The 23971-nt window shown below is 46.5% G+C and overlaps 1 protein-coding gene across 2 annotated transcripts in view; it reads left to right on the top strand.

Annotated features, from left to right (window-relative positions):
* Positions 1–7280, top strand: part of SPOP (speckle-type POZ protein) — an 83461-nt gene extending 76181 nt beyond the window's left edge. For both annotated transcript variants that reach the window (XM_010842767.1, XM_010842766.1), the window contains 3 exons: positions 404–526; positions 4220–4362; positions 5633–7280. In XM_010842767.1, the coding sequence (XP_010841069.1) occupies positions 404–526; positions 4220–4362; positions 5633–5777 (411 nt within the window). In that variant the 3' untranslated portion in view covers positions 5778–7280. The remainder of the gene's footprint in view (positions 1–403; positions 527–4219; positions 4363–5632) is intronic.
* Positions 7281–23971: the final 16691 nt, after the last annotated feature.

Below are 23971 nucleotides of genomic sequence, written 5' to 3'. Positions count from 1 at the left end.
TTTTTTTTATTATTATTATGTGATTAAAATGGAGTACAGTACCCTGAACAGACAATTTCTAAAAGCAGAGAGAGGTGGTCTGGAAACATTCTGGGTAAAGCAGACTCACTGTTCCAAGCAGATCATTCAAATAGTCTTGAGTTGAGGTATTAGGCATGTGTTTTGAAAAGAAACGTGAAAAATCAAAGATATAGTTGTCTTGCTGTGTGTTTGAGAAACCAAAGGTGGTACATAAGATGGCAGAAAAGGCTATTAACAATCAAGTAGAGCAAAGAGAAGTTTCTATTGATGTTAGATTTAATATGATATGAACTCCTCTCTTCCTCAGAACTTAAAATCATGAAGATGGTTAAGGAATTTTGTTCTGTTGGAATGTTTCTCAATTTTAATTTTTTTGGCGTAGAATCGGGTTGAAATCAATGATGTGGAGCCTGAAGTTTTTAAGGAAATGATGTGCTTCATTTACACGGGGAAGGCTCCGAACCTCGACAAAATGGCGGATGATTTGCTGGCAGCTGCTGACAAGGTGGGATAATAGGAAAATAATAACAAGACTGGGAGTTTTGGTGACCTCTTGAGCTTCATGACTGGGCTTTTATGTTGCTTTGTGGGCAGGATGAGCGTTTATCTTAGTTTGGTCAGAACAATCCTGGTTCATACTTGTGTTCCAACAGTTATCGATAGCACCTTTTTATTTTCAAAGGTGTCCTCCTTTTAATGGTAAATTATATGGTCACCCTCACCATGGAAAAGAAGTGAGATTTACCTGTCTTCTCTTGCCCATCTCAAATTTAACTCAGTGATTTGAAAGATTCAGATTAACATTTGGATTTATGATTTGGCTTTGTAGTTTACAAAATGTTCTTGAGTTCATTAACTTTTACTTAAGCTTTGTCAATAAGAATAACTTTTACATAGTGTTCTGGTCATTTGCAGCTTTTCTCTAAGAAGTTATTGAAATACATCATATTCAAAATTGTAAGAGAGATACTTCTACCATAAACATACACTTTGATTGTGAGACACATTTTTGATTTGAGAAATGTTAAAGTGTGAAAATAATAATGTAGATCTTAGCCTTAATGAATTGTAGTGATTACTAAAACAACAGGCAGGTGATTCCCAAGATTGAGGGGGGAAAGGTTAATGAAACTCTAAGTCAAACTGGGGTTTTTGTGTTGCTGTTTTACAACCAGATTGCTCAGAACCTTTTTGTGTTAGTGCGCACTGTGCGCTTTCTAAAAAAGAATACGGTGAACAAATTTCTCCAATTTCATTAACCCAGAATCACTGTTCTCAAGGATCACTTCCAGGGATTAGTGTTCCCCAAAACACAGTTTGGGAAACTGACTTTCATTGTGTAGATACACCAGACAGAGCAGTGACCTGTTCCTCCAAGGCCCTGTGGTCTGAGGAAATGGGGGGGTTGGGTGGGGGAAACAGTTGCTGTTTATCCTGTGGAAACTTTTCTTCTGCTGGGGAGCAGTTGAGGCGAGAGTGTTAACGGGCGCGAGCCCAGCCAGCAGTAGACTCTGAGAGAGGTGGTTCTCTGCTGCAAGTGCCTCCTTTTCCTGTCCTGCTGCTGCAGCAGCTGCCTGAGGGTCCCAGCTGTCTCTGACCTGAAGGTACTAGAGCCTTCCCAGGATTCACTCAGGGGAGTCATCTCCTTCCTCCTCCCTTTGCACCCCTGAGGAAAATGTGTTTACAGTGGTGGTTTTATCTTTACTGATCATCTTTTTGCTGTGTTTATAGAGGATGAGGCATATAAACCCAATCAGTGCCTCCAGTGGAGAGGATTGAATAATAACTGTATTGTTTTATCAACTTGCAAAGCTTTCCTAAGTATGATTAGGCATTTGCAAACATCCTGTACCCTTCCAGTCTAGCTCAGTTCTAACCAGAGAAAACTTGGCTTTCAGTGGAAACAGAAAGGAAACATTCGCTGTGAGGTCTGGGAAAGTAGAACACATGGCCTGGATGGCTGCTTTTCATAAACTGAGTTTATAATGAGTATGCTTCATTTGCCCTCTAATAGTTTTTTGGCCACACTACTCCATTTGTGGGATTTTAGTTCCCCAATCAGATTTTGAACCCAGGACCTCAGGAAGAGTTCTGGGTGAGGGTATACATAAATGTTTTAGAAATGAACGTCTAGGTTAATACTGGGCACATCCTGAGAGCGTGGAGTCTTAGCCACTGGGCCACCAAGGAATTCCCTGGCCTCTGATTTTCAGTGAAGCAGTCACTTGTGCTTGTACATACCAGGCAGTTAGCCCTCTCATTATACAGCTCCTATAAAGATGAATAGTATCACAAGGTCCAGTTTTTAGACAGAAGTACTAAGAGTTGTGCATCCTCAGAGCCAGGTTTAAACAGCTGTGTCCCTGGGCTTTCATTCCTGCTCCTCAGCCAGAGAGCCTACTGGGAACCTGCTGTAAGTTTAGAGAGCTTGGGGTCAGCCAGAACTGACATTCCAAGGGTGGTATTTTCAGTGCAGTGTGTAAGAAAAGCAGTTGGATCACAGCAGTGCTTTAAGTTTATGAATGAGAAGTAACTGAAGAGTTCGTTTTTCAAGTTCCTTTCAGAATTTCGCATTAGATAAGATAATCTTTGCTCTAAGCTTATTTTAAAACATTTTTACCTTTACACCTCCTTGTGAGCTTCAGGAAAACAGAATAATAAATTTTCACGGAAGGATCTAAACATCTAGAATTTACCCAAGAGACTAAAACAGCTTCTTCTGAGCTTTTCCAGTCTCCTGGGGACATGTGTAATTAGACCAAAAACAAAACAAAACACGTTGCCCAGGCCTGGGAGACAAAATTTCAACCTCTGGGGTAAGTACTGCCATTAGGCAGGTTTTTCAGAAGCATAATTAAGAAAAAAAAGCTGTCCCCAAGGGAAAAAAATGGCTACTTTTGTCTAATTATGCAGTAGGGATCAGAGCTATTCACAGCAAAAGTCCTTTTAAAAGAATATATTGAGAAAAAGGGTAAGATGAATATTATTTGCAGCACTGAGTGAAGACTGAATATTTACTCAACTTTTTCTGGTCTTCTAAAACAAAAATGGCAACCTAATTTCTTTCTTGTCTAGTGTCATTCCTGTTTTCCATGGAAACTGTTTTCCAGTTACTCAAATGTAAGAAATTAAAGCTGCACCAAAACCAATAGAACTTTCTTTTTGCTGCAGGAAATCACAGTGCCAGCAGATGTGCCTCCTCACCCAGAACTCATAAAAATAAAATTGTCCTGGTTTGATTGTCATGATTCAGCCCAGAGGAGTATTGTGTCATTGAGTTCTGAGGCCCTCAAAATGGGACCTGTACAGAGACTGGATTCCCTCAGACCAAATCATTCTCCTGTGAACTAATTAGTGACAATTTTATTTTGTGCCTCCTTTTTTCCCTGTCTTCCCTCTGCCCTGAAGTTCCTTAGTGTAAGTTCATGATATATTTGAGAGCAAGTAGTACAGTTGGATCAAAACAAATCGAGTAGATTAGATGTGCCCAATATTAACCTGGACCTTCATTTCTAGAACATTTACTTATACCCTTTATTTGAAAAATAGGAAGTTTTTAAGACTGAAACTAAATCCAGGTTCTCTGTTGCTTTGTTCTTCTACCCTCAGAATCTTAACCTCAACCCCAATAAAATAGGGCTCCATTTATCCTTTTCTATTGAAAAGGAGGCCTTTGGTTGACAGGAACAACTGCAGGCAGAGATGCTGGTAAAAGTCACCACAGGGCTCCTTTCACAGCCCGATATCCTGCTGGGCTGGTGGCAGTACTTAAGTAGAAAGGGCTGTGCTGCACCCTAGTCTGGCTCTAAATAAAAGGATTGCAGAAATTTAAAATGTAATGTCCCTGTTGACTTGAAGCAGAAAAATGCCTCATTGTAAAGGTAGGTGGTGATTGTTTAAGAGAGACTTTAATCGTAGTCAGGGTAAAGGAAAACTTGAAGATGTGGGTCTATTGCATAGACCCATATTGCTATTTTTCTAATAGACTTTAGAACTTGAATGGCAGCTCTGCAAGTTATTTTAGCCATCTTCATCTCAGCCTTCAGCGTATGGTTATGTTTTATAATTGCCTTTTCATGGTCTGTGGAGTTTTATTCAGGTATCCAGTTACATGATGGTATGGTTGAAGAAAACTGCTTCAGTAGCAATCAGCCCAGAGCCTTTCCTGTTCTGACAACAGCACGCTTGTGTTTTACAGTACGCCTTGGAGCGTTTAAAGGTCATGTGTGAGGATGCTCTCTGCAGTAATCTCTCCGTGGAGAACGCCGCAGAAATTCTCATCCTGGCTGACCTCCACAGCGCAGATCAGTTGAAAACTCAGGCAGTGGATTTCATCAACTAGTGAGTTGCCATCTTCAAAGTTCTTTCAGGATAGTTGGGTTAGCTAGCGAATGAAAAAGAAAGACTTTGAATTGGTGAGTGAAACAGATGAGTAACTTTAAGCTTTCAGGAGTAAGTAGAGAGTGTCTATCTTTTCCTTCAGCTTGACAGTGTGAAAAATGGTTTTGCTTTCATCAGTCTAATCTGATTGGTGAGTGAAGTGTTTTACTACCTTGCAGGATGAGAATTGATGAAAATGAAAACTCGCTGGTCTGAAAGAACCTTTGTCCCCCAAAGCAGTAGCATCTTTACTTCATACTCACCAGCTTATTACAAAAAGACTAGCAGATCTCTGGGAAAACAAGTGGATTTTATGAGTTAGTAAGGGTGTCCAGTGGTCAACTGCAGAATGGGGAAAAGAGAAAACATAATTAGGAGATGAGGTTGTAGAATACTGTTTTGAGAAAGAAGTATCCATTCCAGTACATCTGTTCCTTCTTCCTAAATGACAAGTGACCTGGCCATATTACTTTCTCAGTGGGAAGTAATTCTCAGTGGGATATGTTCTACTGCTTTGCCTGATGAGGGGCAAAAGTTGGGGAAGAAACCCCAAGAAGAGAATCCCCTACAATAGCCGTATTGGAGTAAGACAGGTCTAAGGTTGCAGGGTAGATGAGTAAACATCATTTAACACAGAAAATGCCTTCAAACAAGGAAAGATGTTCTGTAAGGCTGAAGGACTATTTTGAAGGAGTTAGTAATGGAGGCAAAATGTTCCTTATCCTGAGTGCTCACTCTGTACTGGACACTTGCTTGGTGCTTTTTAGATGTTAACCATTCAACGAAGTGTGGGAATTGGCCTCTCTTTTTCAATAATCACATAAGCCTCAGGCTGTGATCTTTTTTGTGGTTATGGGACTAGTAAATGGCAAAGCCAGATGGAAACTCAGAGCTGTCCGATCCAGAGAACTCCTGCTCTTTATCAGCATCAAGGAATATAAAGAGCCTTGATGATTTAGAGAAAAGCCTGAAGAACATTTCATCTTTTGTAATTGAGAATATAGTGGCTCAAAGTTCTGTTTTCAGACTTAGAAGAGACAAGAGCTGTGACCTGGTCACCTGTCTACCTGTTGTCTAACAAGCAAATTCTCTTGCATGTTAAGGGTTCTGTCTGAGTGTGTCTTGCATTGACACCTAGACAGCAAACCCTGGGAAACTGGGCTCTCTAGATGGCTGTTCAGTTCATCCTTCATGTACTCCTTTGGTAACCCATCTCTCACATTTCTCCTAGCCATGCTTCGGATGTCTTGGAGACCTCCGGGTGGAAGTCAATGGTGGTGTCACATCCCCATTTGGTGGCTGAGGCGTACCGCTCTCTGGCTTCAGCACAGTGCCCGTTTCTGGGACCCCCACGCAAACGCCTGAAGCAGTCCTAAGATCCTGCCCGTTGTAAGACTCCGTTTATTTTCCAGAAGCAGCAGCCATCATGGCTGCCACTGACCACCAGGTAGACAGCGCAATCTGTGGAGCTTTTACTCTGTTGTGGGGGGAAAAGACTGCATCGTGGCCCCAGACTTTTAATACAGCACTAAATAAACTTGGGGGAAATGGGGGTGGGGGGAGGGAAGGGCCCAAGACTCGGGGCTGTTCTACCTAATGAAAACCCTGTTGCTGCGTCACTGTGTCCCCTTTGGCCCGGCCAAGGTTGATACTGTGGGGATTCAGTTTAGGCGCTGGCCCTGAGGACATCCCCGCGGTGGTACTTTGGAGAAACCTGTCTGCATCTGACTGAGCAGAACAAATCGTCAGGTGCCTGGAGCAAAAAGAAAACTTAAAAAGGACATGTAGTTTTGAGAGAAGGGAAAAGGAAAGAAGAAAGGATTTTTGCAGAATTTCTCAAAAAATCAGTTTGTGGATTCCAGTAGTATTTATGTTGAAAGAAATTTTAGTCCATCCCGCTGTGCTAAAACTTGGATATTTGTGAAAACTCCTCACTACCATGCAAGTTATCAGAAGAGCTCTCTTGTGGTTAGCACTTACTGTTTGCAAGAACAGAATATGTCCTGTTGCCCTTTGATGAAAAATGGCCAGCAGAGGTGAAAGGGGAAGGAGAGTATTTGATCTAGAAGATGAGTGTTCTGATGTGGTAGCTTTTGGAAAAAGTGTTGAAACTGGAAAAAATAGTTTATCCAGAATTCATACTGTCTTGACAAGAACTATGGTTCTCTGTTTTTAGATATTGTGGAAAATGTTTTTTGGCATTTTTCTCTGATTTTATTTCGTCTCCCCCACTCCTTTTTCTAAAAAAAAACCCACAAATACACACACAACAATAACAGAGCAAAAAGAAGAGAAAAGAAAAGGAAACTTTATTATTAATGGTGTGTGAAAAACCTCCCAGCCCAAGATTGCTCAGCTGTTTGTACCTGACTTGCCGCCTGCATAGGAGCCAGTCCTGTTCCTTCCAATTCACCCCTCTTCCTGCAGGGGAGAACTTCCAAATGTTAAATTTTTTTTTCTTTTTGAAAATATAAATAATTACTATTTTGTACTGTGTGGTATCTCTGGTCTTTTGTTTCACTCACCTGGCTTGTCTTTTGGGTCTGAATTCCTTAAGGGATTTTGAAGGCCTAGTTTGATCCTTTAACTTGCAGAGGTTATGCTCAAAATGTCTAAGCAGTAGGGATTCATTGTGTGTCCCTAATCTCAAGTTTCCTTTGTGAGCTTCCAGCATCTGCCAGCCCCTTGTCTTTCCTGAGTATCTCACAGTCCACATCCTAATGAGGGATCAGGCTCCTACTGCCAAGGCAAGTAATAGAAGTGGGCTTTTCTGCACCCTACGTGTTTTAAGACCTAACTCCCAATCTCCCTTAACTAACTATAAAACATCAAGGGGACATGAATATGGAGATTTAATAAAGGGAAATTCTTACCTCTGACTGGTTCTGTCACTGACTGGATGTGTTTTCAGAAAACTTAGTATCTGAATTCCCATTGAGCTCACAGGAATGCCCTGGAGCTCCCCTCTGTTTTCATATGGCAGGGTTGCACAGGACAGAGGGGTACACTGGAGAATCATTAGCCATGGGGCCAATGTGTGTATTATTTGACCTTAGACGGAGACTCAAAGCATTTCACCTTCCATTGTTCTCCAGTGACTTCAGCCTTCGCAAACTTTCCAATTTTCATTTTATCTTGCCCCTCCTGGAATGAAATAGATACGACTGTTATCAGTATATCATTTCCCTAGTGGTTCAGACGGTAAAGCATCTGCCTACAATGCAGGAAACCTGGGTTCGATCCCTGGGTTGGGAAGATCCCCTGGAGAAGGAAATAGCAACTCACTCCAGTACTCTTGCTTGGAAAATCCCATGGACAGAGGAGCCTGGTAGGCTACAGTCCACAGGGTCGCAAAGAGTCGCACACGACTGAGCGACATGACTTCACTTCACGTTATCAGTATAATCAAAGGCAGGATTTGTTCACTAGAAACCACTCCTCTGCACTTCTTGGTTTCCTCCTAAGCGTCACCTGAGTGAGCAAGTGCCCGGTTCTCCATGTCCTGGCTGCCATTTTCCAGATGAGCACACGGAGCTGGGGGCTGAGGTGTTCCCAGAATCTCCTCTACCCACGTTGTCTCTCAGGTAACTGCACTGGCTCAACACGGCTCAGGTTTCAGCAAACCTTCCTATAACGTATCTCATTTGAACTTCACAACAACTTGATGGGTTTGGTAGGACAAGTGAGAGGTAGCATCTTCCCATTTTATAGATGAGAGAAATTGAAGCCCTGAGGGACATGCCTAAGGTCACACAACTTGAATAAGAGTTGTAATGATACCCTGAAAAGATTATGTAAGTAACTGGGGGAAGTTCCGTATCTGAAATGTGAGGTAAAGCTTCGTGTGGGGATAGCAAGAGCAAAAGCTCTATAAAGGTGCCTCAGCTGGCCTGTTACTCAGAGGATCCAGGAAGACAAACCAGGCTTCAAATTTGCTTTTCTTCATTCACAGAAAGCTGTGGATTGGGGGTTTGTGGTTTCAGGGACTGTGTCTTCAGGAGGGTAGCAATTTGGGCACCAGGCTCCTGGCAAGATAAAAGTCTCTTCTGAGATTTCCCAGTATTTATGGGATTTCCACTATGGGCTTTACTGTGGAAACAGCGGTTAGGATTTTGGGTACAGGTGAAGCGGTTCGATGCTTATGCTGTCGTCATTTTTTCTGGACGTGTTTGTTTTTGTTTAAAGATACAGTTGAAGCCATCTGGTTATGACAACATCAGAGCCCCAGCACGCTGTTTGTAAACCTCCCACTGCCACCACCCTCTCCTTTAGCTCCCCAACATCTGAAATTTAATTCAAGTTAACTCCACAATCTGGGGCATGTGCTGTCACTGCAGAGATGTCCGTGCCAGTGGAACAGTTGGAGATTTCAATTCCACTAGGATATGGCTTATTTATCAAAACAATATTTCAAGCACATAGTTTCACAGAACCTTTGGAGTTGCAGTTTCAGGTCCAAATACTATCTGGCATCATTCCCCAACTACCCTCCTTCCTTGTTGTCAGCTCCCTCTAACTGGCCATTCACGAAACATTTTTCTTGTTCTTTAAGCGAAGGTTAAACCTGTATTGATTATTAGGCATCTCAGGCACCTTTATGGCATTTAATAATTTAGGTAAGAGATGTTTTGCTTTTCCTTATCACTTACTTGTCTGCTGGCCTATTTAGATCTTTAAAAGGTTCCTCTCTCTCTTCTTTTTTAGATTCCAGCCAGGGACCTCAAGATTCTTTCTTAGGCCAAAAGATCTTTGGTTTGACCAGCACTCTGCACAGTCATTTACAATTCTGGCTTAAACCTATTGTGGGTTCTCCATATTGTATGAGTCTGTGCAGATGAAAGGAAACAGCTTGTATGTTTATGAGCAAAACAACAAACTGGCAGGGGGTGGGTGGGGAGGGGGGGTGGGGGAGTTGAGCTGCACTTTGAAACTGACTCTTGCTTTGTTCTGGCTGTTCAACTCCTATAAAAGACCAGCAGCTAAATCCCCCCAACATGACTATATTGGATCCTTTGGGTTATCATTGTCAAAGAAAAATTCTTGGCTGGAACCCAACCTTATTTTCCACAACTAATTATCTTTTTAATCAGCTTGGGCCTGTGTGTTTCCTTTATCCCATGACTTTTCCCTGAACTCTGCCCTACATCATTTAGATTCATTTCTAATGGCTTGCTGACTAATCCAGCATTCAGGTGAGTGTTGTTAGATTGCTCTTTATGAATGTTTATGCACGGAGTGGATGTGTTTCCCCTCTTGATTTCGGAAGTGACTGTGCCACATTGGGCCCTTTGACCCAATAGGTGGACACCTCCTGGAGACAGTGAGCATGGAAGCAAATGTAGGATGATCAATATTTGGGAAAATGAGCTGGGAGAATGAGCAGCTTTCACCTCCAGATGAGAGCAGAAACTTGAATGTTGTTGACTGGTGGGATCTTTATGCCACTAAGCCATTAGCAAGATAATCACTCCCCCTCTGTAAATCCTGTAATGCTGGAGTGGAAAGTGGCGTCTGAAATATTGTTTGGTTCTGATTCCTGCAGCTCTAGGAAAAGAGAATCTTAGACTTGAGGGAATTCAGTACAAGCAACAGAAATGACTAAGGAGTTGAAGGGGATCAACTCTGGGGGAAGAACATTAAGATGAAATGGGCATTACTCAAGTATGGGAATAGCGGAGTTCTGAGCGCTTGCTGTCTTGTCTTGTGCAGCTCCCATTCATCCCAAGGTGATAATGTAACATCCTCAAGGTCATTCAGCCTGGCTTTTGGCCAAGAAGCAACAGAAGGCAAAGGAATAGCTTTGGGGCATAGGCCTGCAGACCAAAGAAAAAGTGAAAAATCTAAGAATTTGCCTAAGTGGACACACCAGCTCATAATGCTCAGTTGAAATGGGGTGAGCTTTAGCCAACTCAAGACCCTAAAAGATGAGCTCTTTACAAACTGCTGGGATAAAAGGGGCCCCCACATAATTCATCTTCTTTTCATGTGTGAGAAAACATATCCAGAGAAGTGAGATACTGAGGCCACTGACTGAACAAATGATGCCTAAGCATCTAGAAAGTGCCAAACACTGTGCTAGGCTAGGCTTGTGGGCGAGTAGGGTTTTCGCTCCAGTGATCCAGTCTAACAAAGAAGAGGGGAGTGGCCCACAGAAAGAGCCAGAAAGTCAAAGCACCGAGGACTGAAAAGCTATTGAATTTAGCAATAAGGTCAGCGGTTCCCTTAGAGCAGTTTCTGTCAAGTGGTGGAAGCAGAAGCCAAGACTGATGAGAAGGTAAGCAAACGTGGCTTGAGTATAAGCTACTCTTTGTAGAAGTTTCGCAGAGAGGAAGGGAATCTCTCCCACTCACTCTTAAGAACTTACATCTCAATTTAGTCAACACTTTTGTCTAGAAGTAATGGTGTACAGGTTCCATAAAATTACAGACACTTTAGTGGCTGATGGCTTATAACAAAAGTCATGTCTGTAGAATAATTACAGCCTCAAATTGAGAAAACAATTACCTTCAAGCCTTACACTGTTGAGAAAAGTGAAAGTTGCTCAGTTGTGTCCGACTCTTTGTGACCCCGTAGACTATATTGCATGGAATTCTCCAGACCAGAATACTGGTGTGGGTAGCCAGTCCCTTCTCCAGGGGATCTTCCCAACCCAGGGATCGAACCCAGGTCTCATGCTTTGCAGGCGGATTCTTTACCAGCTGAGCCACTAGGGGGAAGTTCAAGAGTACTGGAGTGGATAGCCTATCCCTTCAGGGGATCTTCCCAATCCAGGAATCGAACCAGGGTCTCCTCCATTGCAGGTGGTTTCTCTACCAACTGAACTATCAGGGAAGCCCACAGTTTTGAAAATGATTTCCTGAAAATAGACTTGTTTCTATACTTTATCCTGTCCATCCTCCAAGTAAAAGTTGGCTTCACATTTATTATAGACCCTTAAAATATTTCTGTGGGTAGTGGTTTGGTTCAGTGGTGTGCTACTAAAAGTATAATATTTACTTACCCAAAATACAAGCCCTGGTTGGTAGCACTTATCAGTTTCCATGGTGTAAATACTCCCACTGTGGCCATTTCAAGCTTCAAAGTGATACTGCTGGATGCAGACTTGGAAGGGGAAGCGCAGCTCCCTGTTATCAGTTAGTGCCACCATACAGATAATAGTAGATGTATATAACCTCAATCCATCAGTTCAGTTCAGTCACTCAGTCGTGTCCAACTCTTTGTGACACCATAAACTGCAGGGTTTCAGGCCTCCCTGTCCATCACCAACTTCCGGAGTCTACCCAAACCCACGTCCATTTAGTTAGTGATGCCATCCAACCATCTCATCCTCTGTCATCCCCTTCTCCTCCTGCTTTCAGTCTTTCCCAGCATCAGGGTCTTTTGCAGTGAGTCAGTTCTTCATATCAGGTGGTCAAAGTATTGGAGCTTCAGCTTCAGTCCTTCCAGTGAATATTCAGGACTGATTTCCTTTAGGATTGATTGGTTTGATCTCCTTGCTGTCCAAGGGACTCTCAAGAGTCTTCTCCAATACCACAGTTCAAAAGCATCAATTTTTTGGCACTCAGCTTTCTTTATAGTCCAACTCTCACATCCATACATGACTACTGGAAAAACCATAGCTTTGACTAGATGGACCTTGGTTGGCAAAGTAATGACTCTGCTTTTTAATGTGTTATCTAGGTTGGTCATAACTTTCCTTCCAAGGAGTAAGCGTCTTTTAATTTCATGGCTGCAGTCACCATCTGCAGTGATTTTGGAGCCCCCCAAAATAAAGTCTGCCACTGTTTCCATTGTTTCCCCATCTATTTGCCATGAAGTGATGGGACCTGATGCCATGATCTTAGTTTTCTGACTGTTGAGCTTTAAGCCAACTTTTTTACTCTTTCACTTTCATCAGGAGGCTTTTTAGTTCCTCTTCACTTTCTCCCATAAGGGTGGTGTCATCTGCATATCTGAGGTTATTGATATTTCTCCAGGCAATCTTGATTCCAGCTTGTTCTTCCTCCTCAATGCATAGGCAATGGTAAGGTATAAGACAAATAAGATGGATTTTGAGTATTCACTACTTTTGCTGTTAGTTGTATATTAATAAAATTTGATTTTTAACTGACCGTTTTAACAACCAGCCCTCAACAATTGGCTCTACAGAGCCAGTGTGAACCAGCTCCCAGCATACCACTGGTGTGATTTCAAGCTTGTCCTGCAACTTCTATGTACTTTATTTCCTGTTATCCTGCAGCACTCTAGAATGCACTTACTAGTTTAATGGTAAAATGAAGTACTGTCTCTTTGGAAATTTATAGATAGATTGACGTTGATACGTGAACCAATAGTCATATTACACATTTTAATCTCTCTGGGTAAATAAATACTTTTATTTCTATCTCTCAGAGGTATTGAAAGTGTTTATCGACACACTAATGGAAAATAGGCGTGCACACACCCCTCAATAAATTATCCAGTGTAATCTTAAGTCATTCCAGGGATGTGGTCTCCACATGGTATCCTTCATGTCTCCATTACCTCTGAACAAAAAGAGGCATTTGTGCGTGGTCAGCATACAATGGATAGTCCCCAGGGCCTTCTACACCCACCAGAATTTAAGAACCTTGCATGGGTTTGGCCTTTTAAAAATTAATTTTTAGAACCCTTTTTGTTTTCTTTGCTAAAAATTTGGTATGTGATGTGCCAGAAGCTACACTAGTTTCTAGGGATAAACAGTAGGAAACTAACTGCTCCCTGCCCTCATTGGACCTGACAGTCTAGTGGAGAGAGAAGGCCCTTAATAATCTCACAAATCCATAATACCAAGCCATGGGGAGGACTCTGAAAGAAATGTATAGGCACCTTGAGAGCCTGGAGTAGGCAGTTAATCTCTTCTGGAGGATCCAGGAAGGCTTCCTTACGACAACTTTTGGAAGTAAGAGCTGCAGAATGAAGAGCTGTCAACTTGGTACAGTTGGAGAGTCACATTCCACACACAAGAAGTCACCTGCGTGAAGCCCAGAGTCAGGAGGGAGCATGGTGCTTGCATTCTGGGAACCAGGAAGACTGAGTGGCTGGAATATGGAGAAGTGCGACAGCAAGTTAGAAGCCAGACCTGGGCAGGACCTTCAAAGGTCACATTCAGAGTCTGGGTGTTTATACTAAGAACAGTGGGGGAATCTTGGAAGCACTGTATTAAGGAGGAGGGAATGACAAGATTTTCATTTTAATAGATCTTTGGCTTGAGTGTAGAAAAGTTAACTCTGAGTGGGGATGGGGGAAGGCAAGAAATAGAACTTGAACCACAGAGGTGGCAGAGCTGGAGAAGAGATACTTTCGAGAGAGGTTAGGGGACAGATCTGTCAGAACTTGATGACTGGATAGAGAAAGGACAAAGGTGATTAGGTTACCCAAATAGAGACCAGTGGGAAAATAAGCAGGGAAACCGGATAATCAAGTTCATTTTACTTGTTGATTATGAGATGCTTTGAGAAATTCAAATGGAGAAATTCATGCAGGCTACTGACTTTGTGAGCCTAGGATTCCAAGGAGAGAAGTTTCTGGGAACCGAGGTCTCCTGCATTACAGGCGAATTCTTTACCAGCTGAGCCGCAAGGGAAGCTCCAGAATACTGGAGTGGGTAGCCTATACCTTTTCCAGCGGATCTTCCCAACCCAGGAATCAAACTGGGGTCTCGTGCTTTACAGGCAGATTCTTTACCAAGTGAGCTATCAGGGAAGCCCGAGTTTCACATGAGATGCCTTGAGAAATCCAAATGGAGGTATCTTGCCAGCTATTGAATTTACAAGCCTAGGATTCAGAGGAGAGAAGGTTCTGGAATATACTGGTTTAGAGGTGTAGTTGGATCATCAAGGAGTATAGAGTGAAGAAAAAGGAGGTCCAGGAGTAAACCCTAAGAAGTGCTTATATTTTAGGGCTGGTTAAAAAAAAAAAAAAAGATAACGCCGCAAAGGAGAAGAATTAGCTAGAGATTGAAATACATGTCAGGGGACAAATACAAAACTGTTAAAAGTGTCAAATCCTATAGAATAAGAATAAAATCGCCCATTGGAGCTAGCAACATGGAAGTCATTAGTGACTTCAGCCAGGTCCATTTCAGTGAAGGGACCTGACTGGGGCGAGGTGAGGAGTGGTGGGTCATGAGGAGTTGAGAGTACAGGCAAGTCTTCAAGGTATGGCTGTGATGGAAAAAAAAGAAGTTGGGGCAAAACTGAAAGAGGAAAATGAGTAGAGGGAGGAGTTCCATTTTACCTGTTGTGTGGAAGAGAGAAGGCTATTTCAAGTCGCCAGGAGGGATCCAGTAGAGAGGAAGCATTTAAAGCTTTGTGATCCAGCAGAGGAAGGATCACCTGGGCAGGGAAGTCTGAGAGAGCTGAGAGGAGAAGCAGACTGGTGGGCACAGGTAGGAAGACTAGGGACACCCTCTCTGGGTGGGAGGAGAGTCCTGCAGAAAGGGGGTGTGTCTCATAGTGGGAAGTTGAGCAAGGTCGTATCTGGTGACTTACATGTCGTCATGTGTTAAATAGGAGATAAGGTCAGTGGCGGAGAATTCCTGGGAAGGGTGTGGGGGTGTGATTGGACCTAGTTGCTGGGGAGGAGTTGGTGAGAGTCCAGGCAGCACTGGGGGTCCAGCTAGGGTTGGTGTTCAGGAGCCTGGCTCTGATCTCTTGCCACCACTCATGACCTTGGCCAAAGCGCCTGCAAGTGTAAGCCTTAGTTGTTGTTGTTTTTTAATCTGTGAAATGGGTATATTTCATAGAGTTCTTGGGAAATTAATGAGTAACATATATCAAGTCCTTAACATGGGGACTGCCATTCCTGGGCTCCAGAAAGGTAAACTGCTGCTGATGTCGTTGTTATTGCTGGGTACTCTTGTTGGTCCTACCCTAAGCCATATGTAGCCTTTTGAGTCCATTGCTGTTTAGGATTTCTTGAAATGGAATGTCAGTCTGCAGTGCGACCCTGAAACGGGCCCCTTTGAGAGAGTGGGGATCTTCTGAGGGAGAATTACCTGTGGGAAGAGCATCCTGCATGGGCTGGCCAGCCCCACATCCTGCAAGTTCTGAGGCCCTCACCTGCCGTAATGGGGGGAGTCTCAGAAGAGTCTGCCAGCACCAGTCTTTCAGTCACCTGGGCCAGCTCTTCCATTCTTCATTTACAGTCACCACTGTCATTGTTATAATTGCCAAAAGCTAGGAGTGCTTGAAATTGGGCATTCCAGAGAGGAAGATAAGAGGCAGGACAGAAGCACTTCAGCTTGGAGGTGTGAAAACGGCCTGGGGGGAGGATGTCAGTAACCTGGGGGCCCTGAAGCCCTGGTCTTGGATGGCTGCTGCCTCGTGAGGGCCCAGGGAGTGACGGATGATGCATACCTGCTAATCCAATCCTGCTTTTTTTTTTTAACACAATTTTCCATTTTGGCTTCTTTTCTTTTTTCCTTCCTTTTCTGCTCTCTGACCTTCCCTCCTCCTGGAGCATGGAAGCTTCTATTATTTCTCCCCTGTTTTCCTAGACATTTCTCTCCCCTGTCTCCAGTACCACTCACTAGAGTGACATCTTGAGCCTGATCCTGTCGCATTAAAAAAAAAAGAAACTCTGCCTACAACGAGCCCTCCAGTGCTGATCTCCGCTGAGATGCAGCAGATGGCAGAGCTTGACTGAGCAGAGCAGGCTCCCTCCTACCCCTGACCTGGGAGCTGCCAAGACTGGTAAATGGGGCATTTATATACCTTTCCACACTCTAGTATCCTCCGCCTACCCCTGATTTCCCCAAACAGAATCCTCCTTATTTATTGCAGATGCCACAGGGCAGGGTTTCAGCTGCCTCTTGACCTGTGTCTTCCCTTCTCCTTCTCTCTGTTCCTGTGAAAGACTCCCATGATAGAGTTCAGAGCTATCAGTGAGTCACAAGATTTACTGCCAGGCCCCATGTCTACCCCATGCCCTTGGACCTTCTCGAAGTGTGGAAGAAACGGGTCACACACCCAGTTCCCGGGAGTACCAGCAAGAGACCAGAGACCATCCAAGTTGCTGAGAAATTGGTCCACTGGGTGGAGGTGATAAAGACAGATGAGATGGGGTGGGGCAAAGTAAGGTAAGAGAGGACACTGTAGGCTGCGTCAGCCCTGGGAGCACGCTTGGCTGACTGCTCTGGGAGTTTAACTCTGCTTCTAAATAAAGACCCTTTGGCTACCTGCATTCCCCAAGCCTTGTGCCTACCAATCAAAGTCCCAGGGGAAATACCTCGGGGCTTCTGGAGTGTGGAAGTGGGATTTGGGGCACAAGGAGCAGTAGGAACGCAACCAAGAGCTCTGCTTCTCAACCAGAATCAGTAGATTCCTTTGTATGCGTCATCTTTTGTAGACACGACAGACTTCTGACCTTCCCTGTGGATCTTTCTTCCTGCACATTCCTGCCCATGGCCATTCTCCCTCCCTCGTACCCAGGCTTGGCCAGGCTCAAAGAGGGCTACAGGCTAGGACTGTGCTCAGGGCAGCTGTGCCAAACACAGTTCAACTGCTTTACATCTTCCAGCTCACAGCAGCCCTCTGACAGGTTAAGATCACCCCAATTTTACAGATAGGGAAAGGAGGCACAAAGATGTCCAATAACTTGCCAAAATTCTACAATTAGGAAGTGGCAGAGCAAGGACTTGAATCCAGGCAACTTGGTTCCAGCATTGGTGTGCTCAAGTGCTGCCTTCCACAGCCTTCCCTGGACAGAATGAAAAATCAGCCCTCTCCCCCATGGCTGTGAGCCCAGCCAGATGGCAACAGTCCTACATAAACCAGATCGACTGCACCAGAGCTGCTCCTTGACGGAACCTTGTGAGCAGGTGGGGGAAAGAACTGCCATCCAGGCCCAGAGGGCTTAGGGGACCTGAACAAGGTCACATGGCAACCAAGCCAATCACATCCTGACTAGGGAATGGCCTTGCTCTGACCCCAAGGTGGGCGAGCCCAGTCTCCCTGGGGCTGGACAGGCCATCCTTCCTCAGGTGGGACCACTCCTCAAGTCACGAAGAGGATCAGGGGTGAGGAAGCCTGGTATCAGGAAAGAGCAGGTACTGGGTTAAGAGATGAAAGACCCTGGCTTTTCCTGTGACGCCCAATGCCCCTCACTGAGTCCCCGGAGCTAACCCAGGTTTCTGAAGACCATTCTAGAAAAGACAGCACACGCTAACGGGACAGGTGGGAGGAGAGGTGTGCCAGCACTGACATGCTGCCTCACCTTCCCTGCATCCCCTCTCCCCCAGCCAGGAGGACCCAGGCTGCTGGAGTGAGAACAGTGTGGCAGCTTGTCCCCCCGTTGTCACTTCCTCTCCCAAGCTGGCAGAGCGAAGGCTGTGATCACGCCTCAGCACACCGTCCAATGAGGCCCATCAGGGATGACCTCCCAGGGAGAGGATGTGTGCAGGACACTTTTGAGCAGATATACCTCAAAGGAAGGCCTTCATGCCTCTGGGGAGCCTCCAGGCCAGGTGGACAGGGACACAGCACCTGCCCTCACGAGTCTCCAATCTGATGGGGAGCGACAGTTCCTGTGTCCAGTTTCCAGTTAATCTGGGGCGACACCTACTTTCCTGCTGGGACAGTCCCCAAGTTGGCAGTTACATAGCACTCCAGACTCAACCTGAGTCAAAGGTAGAAGCAGGCTCTTTTGAGAGGACCGTGGATGCCAGGGGATACCAGAGGAAGCAAGGTGGAATGGAGCGTTGAGGCTGGATGCTGGCCGGGAGGAGGAAGATGGGAAGGCCAGAGCCTGGGTACTGGGGAACAAGTTCGATGACAGTGCTCTTGGCTTCAGCTTCAAAAGGAGAACATTTGGGTATGGAGTGGTGGGGACTCATGGCTCCTACTTTTTTCCTTGAGTTTTTTCCTCTTCTTGAGGTTTCTTGCTTCAGTCCTAGCCATTGACATCACACTGACCACAGTAGAATATGTCCCTTAAGGCTCTGGTTCAAGTGTGAACTGAAGCCTCTTCCCCTGATGATCTGGCCCCATGGAGACCAGCTGGAACTTTCAGAGGCTTTATTAAACAATATTTGTTGAATGAATAAATACTAAGGGAGAACAGAAGGGATTAATGTATTATATCCACAAGGCTTAAAAATAGCCCAACTCACGGAGTCTAGATTTCTGAGTCTGCCCCGCCAAGGCTTGGCAGGCTCCAGCCTGGCCTGGGCCAGTGCCTTCTGCTTTCACAGGGAGAAGCCAGTTGAGGGCCAGCACCAAGTTGGGGGTAGGGGGCTCCTTGCTAGACCCTAAGAAACCACATGGTCCCTCTGCAGCCTACCTAAGTCACCCCCTTTCATCTCCCTTCCCAGGTGGATAATACCTCTTGAGTTCACAGGGGCATTGCTTTTCCTGGGTGGAAGCAGAAGTGCCCCTGTTTCTTAAGCCAGGCCAATTCAGGAGAAATTAGAACCATACCTGCTCCTACCCAGACTGGTTCGGGGAGCTCAAACCTGAGCTTATACAGCCTGTGCTGGTCTCAGTATAAACACAAAACCAACATTGACAGTTTTGGGTTCAGGAGCCTGGTACTCTGTCCCCAAGGGCCTGGTTTGCCTCACTCCCTGCTTGGCAGTCAACTCACCACACCAGAAGCATGGGCTGCACAGGCTGCTTCATACAGTTTGTGCCCACCCTTGTGGGAGAAGCACTGTACAAGCCCAGCTCCCCAGAGTGATGTAAGGGCAGCCCCTACTCTGTCAACAATCCCCCTCCCATTACATGCCCCCTTCTGTATTGGACTTCCAGAGCTGTGTTGTTGCAGGTAATTAAAGGGTTTTAATTAAATTAGGATCCCATCTGGCTGGGACCAGTCAGGCCCTTAACGACGATTGTACGTCACCAACCTCAGAATGTGGACAGGGACTCAGACGCATGGGGACTAAATTTGGGGATGAGGGGCCTTTCAGACAGGGATACAGGATCCTTCTGGGCTTCTCAGGGGCCCCCTGCAATGCGGCAGCAACTTGTTACACCCGCCAAATGGTGGCTGTGCCCCTCAATGCCAGAGAGGGGGCAGAATACCAGAGCTTTCCCAAGTTCCTTCTTGTCCGTGTGTTGATAAAACCTCTTGGAAGGGTGAGAAGATATGTGAGCATTTTCTCATTTCTACAGACGAGATCCTTAGCAGTGAAGCACTCAACCACATCCAGTGAATAAAGTGGGGCTAGACCTAACTGTTAGAAATGGAGACCCAGTAAGATAAAATGTTGATTTTTCTCTTACATAAAAGTCTGAAGGTAGAAGCCTAGGACTGGTATGATATTTCTTTTTAAAAATTATTTATTTATTTGGCTGCGCTGGATCTTCATTGCTGTGCAGGCTTTTCTCTAGTTGTGGTGAGCGGGGGCGCCTCTCTAGCTGCAGTGAGTGGGCTTCTCGTTGCAGTGGCTTGTCGTGGAGCACAGGCTCTAGGCACGCAGGCTTCAGCAGTTGCAGCACATGGGCTCTAGAGCACAGGCTCAGTAGCTTAGTTGCTCTGCTCTGTGGCATGTGGGATCTTCCTGGACCAGGGATCGAACCTGTGTCTCCTGCATTGATGGGCAGAGTCTCTAGCTCTGAGCCATTAGAGAAGCCCCTGATATGATATTTCTATTCCACAAAATTTTCAGGAATCAGCATCTTCTTCCAGCTCATTGGTCTGCCACTTCTAGGGTATGGCTCTTATCCCTCTTAGTCTAAGATGACAGAGTTTCAGCAATCACATATATATTCCAGGCAGCAGGATGAAATAAAGAAGAAGGGGCAAAGCCTTAAGATTTTTGGAAGTTGCCAAATAACTGGCTTACATGTCATGTGCTAGATCTAAGTCACATGGCCACATCTAGGTGCAAGAGAGGCAGTGAAATGAAGTTGTTGTTGTTGTTGTTTTTTCAGGCCTCCAACTGCCCAGGTAAAAATGGAGAATTCTATTACTATTAATATGTAGAAAGGGGAAATAGATATTAGTGGTCTCTGCCACATGCATTATGGGTACCCAAGTCTCCTACCTCCAGCCTGGGACCTTTTCACGTCTCCACACTAGGAGTAAGGCTGAAGTGAACACAAACCCATATCCAGAAACAAACAGGAGAAAGTAACATTTGTTGAGCAACTCATTTAATCTTCCCAACAATGTTCCAAGGAAGGTAGACCCCTAGATATTCACATAAGGAGGCTCTGGGAGATTGTGTCGTTTGTCCAGGGCACCCAGCTAGCAAATTATAGACTCAGAAGTGGGGTCCAGATACATCTTTCTGCAACTGTCATGTTGGCAGTTCATTGGTAGCCTCTGTGGTTCAGGAGGAGCTAGTTTGTTCCCTTGGGACCATCTAGCCAAGTGGCTCTGAGATGAACTGGGAGGCTTTGAGACACCTTGGCTTGGATTGTTATCAGGTCAGCCTTTGAGTTTGGCAGACCAACAGGAAACCAGGCTCCTGTGGAACCAGAACCAAGCGCCCAGCTGAGTGCCAGTCTCCTGTGGCATTGTGCCTTGGAAATTGTGGCAGCTGCCTCTCCAGGACTTTGGTATAATGGGCAAGTGCTGCCCGCAGCCAATCTTGGCTCCAACTAGCGGGGCTAGTGGTCCCTCTCCTCACCCATCACCCAGCCCCTGGTTTTCCTGGTGGTACCAGAGGACTCAGAGCCTTTGGAAGTAACATTTCTCTCTCCTATTCCCAACCTTGACATTGGATCACTTCCCAGCACAGAGCAACTGGTTCACTGTGTCTCCCACAACCCCCTACACATACCCCCTTGATAATCCAGAACTTGGTCACTCCACCCCCAAACATACCTTTCCCCAGATTCCCTACCCACCTACCACCTCATTCATCTCTGAGCAATGGGCCTCACCACAGAAGTCTGCCATATGCAAGGTCACCAGCATTCCTGCCAAGGATGGGAAAGAGGGTGACTCAGTTCCTGCTTGCTCATCCCTGGGAAGAGGGTAAGGAGGAAGGGTGGAGAGAGGAGGGAGGGGGGACCCAGGCACCCATTTGCTTTTGCCTTAAGCTTCACCAAAAGGACGACTCATCATCACTGCCAGTTGACATATATTCCCTCTTATTAGCTTCACAGACCACTGGGAAGGTTCACCCCATTAGAGATGGGGATGCTGAGGCCCAGGAGGGGTTGCTTGCCCAGATGTGCACCAGGATGAGGGCAGAGGCCACCTCCAGCTGTTCCAATACTTAAAAAAGAACAAGCTTTCCCTGCTGCATTGATACTGCATTTCTTGCTCTCAGAGAGACTCCAGTCTGATGAGGGAGGCACAAATCCTGGCGTCAGAAGCTCTTCAGTCTGACCTGGGAGGTACAGACCCTGGCCCCAGGGGCTCCCCAGGCTGGTGGGGATTTACAAGTCATGTCCCCAAAAAGCCCCCAGTCTGGAGGGCTTGTCCCAGAGGCTCCACTCAAATGGAGGCGATAAGGCCCCTGCCTTTGGCCAGCTCCCCAGCCAAGTTGAGCAGATTGGAGAGCAGGGCTGCAAGAAGAGCAGGCAGCGGCGGCAGGGTGTAGGCAAAGACAGGCACCTGGAGCTTCTCTCTGGGACAGGAGACCAGTTTGTTCCTGAAGAGTTTGCTCTCCTGTGAGTTTTGAATGGCATGAGTGGTCCAAGCACTTGCTGGGAACTGGGGGTCCATCTCATCTCCTTGGCAGATGCCCTAGGCATTGCTCATCAAGGGGGCAAAGGTTGGCACCTTCATAGCCAGATGCTTAGTGTCCTACCCTTTGTGGGGAGCGGGGGAGCGGGGGCAGAAGTATCTGGTGATAGCAAGATCAGTAGGGCGCAAGGACTATTTCAAAAGAATTATGATTCGGGAGGAAATTTGTTAGCAAGATCTTAACTGAGAGGAGCCGCTGGTTACTGGGAAGGTGGAAAAGGAGGGATGAGGCAGCAGAGTGTGCGCACGGGTGAAATGAAGTTATTAAAATGAACCCACCCCCTGTGCAGGCGGAATGTGTGCCAGGCAGGCCAGCCCTCCAGCTGTCGGCAGCATCTGGCTCTCCGCAGGAGGAGAGGAGCTGAAGGGGTTGGGTCAGAGTGCCCCCGGCCCTGCTGACAGTTCAGCCAGGCTAGATGGGGAAGGAGCCCAGCACAGCCACAGGGCTGAGGGAGCTGCTCAGGGTCGGTGTCCATTGTGAATCCACAGGTGGGACAATGCAGCAGAATCCAGCAAGCCCAGACCCCCAAGGGCAAGGCCAGGCCCCTGTCCCCAGGGTGGGAAGGGAGTGGGAGGCATGGAGGAGCTCTCAAATCTCTGCTGAGGAGAGATGCCCTGGGAAGCACAGTGTGGCGGGTGGGTGGGGAAGAGGCTGGGATGGGAGCATGGGCTCCAGTCACTTGCCCTTCCTGGGTCACTTCCTACAACCTGGGGCGACAGCAATGTGGCTTCTATGGCCCCACGAGCTCTGTCTGTGCTGTGAGGGCATAGTCTGTGCTGTGTGCTGCTGGGCAAGGGAGATAGGCTGGGGATGGCCAGAGCACCCTAGGACTCTCCTCACTCTGGCGACCTGGCCGCAAGGGATGCAGGAGGCCTGCATGCCGCCCTCCCAGGAGAGCAGACCTCGAGTGGCCTCCAGAGAGGGCACCACGATCTTGGCTCCTGCCTTCCCCTCATGGAGCCCCAAAGGGCCCAGCTGACTCCCAGATGAGGTGACCTGCTGTGGGCCGGAGCACAGGGATGGCTGCTTCCAAGCCCCCACTGTCCTTCCCCCCCACCCCGGCCTGTTCCTCCCCAAGTGTGTTAGACTGAAAATCCAATACCCCTGATTCTCTGATGGGACCCTTCCCAGGAGACTTCTGCAGGAGGAGCCACTGGAAATCACAACTAGGATAGAGCCTTGGCAGTGTCTCCTCGTCTCAGGGAGCCAGAGCCAGAAAGGGACTCAGAGGACATGTGTGCGGCCCTCAAAGTGTGGTCCCTGGGCCGGAAGCATCAGTGTCTACCTGGGCATTCGCTACTCGTTAGAAAGGCAAATCCTGAGGCTGCACTCCAGACCTGCTGAATTAGACTCTGGGGTAGAACTCAGAAGTCTATGCTTTAACAACCCTCTTGGTTCAGAAGCCCACCCACATTTGAGAACCTCTGGGCTGGGCAAGCTCCTCATTTTATAAAGAATGAGAAGAGAACCAGAGGACAGTGGACTTACCCAAAGCCACAGAGCAAATATTGACAGAACATTGGTACCCCAGTGGGCCCACCCAAACGGCGACCCGGGAAGGTGACCAGGATCACCCACCCTGTGTGGCCCACCTGCCTGCTAGTTCTTCCTTCCCAGGTGCTTGGCAAATGCCAGGCCCACCCAGCATCTGCCCAGCTTCCGGGGCTAGGCAGGGGCGGGGAGGGAAGCCCTGGAGCATCAGCTCCAGCAGCTGTTGGAGCCCCGCAGCTCCGGCCTCAGGAAATGTCCTGCTGTCATCTGAGAGATGCCGGCCAGACACTGGGCACCCGGGGCCCTCCCCCCACCCCCTGTCCCCAACAACTCAGAGTCCGATATCCAGGAAAGCTTTATTCCCTGCTTGGTGAACAAGAGTCTGCACACACAAGTTGACCATCAGGTGATTTC

Source organism: Bison bison, unplaced genomic scaffold (genome assembly GCF_000754665.1).
Source record: "Bison bison bison isolate TAMUID 2011002044 unplaced genomic scaffold, Bison_UMD1.0 scf7180017864180, whole genome shotgun sequence".
In the NCBI taxonomy this organism is placed as follows: Eukaryota; Metazoa; Chordata; class Mammalia; order Artiodactyla; family Bovidae; genus Bison; species Bison bison.
This window is presented reverse-complemented; position numbering and strand designations above follow the sequence as displayed.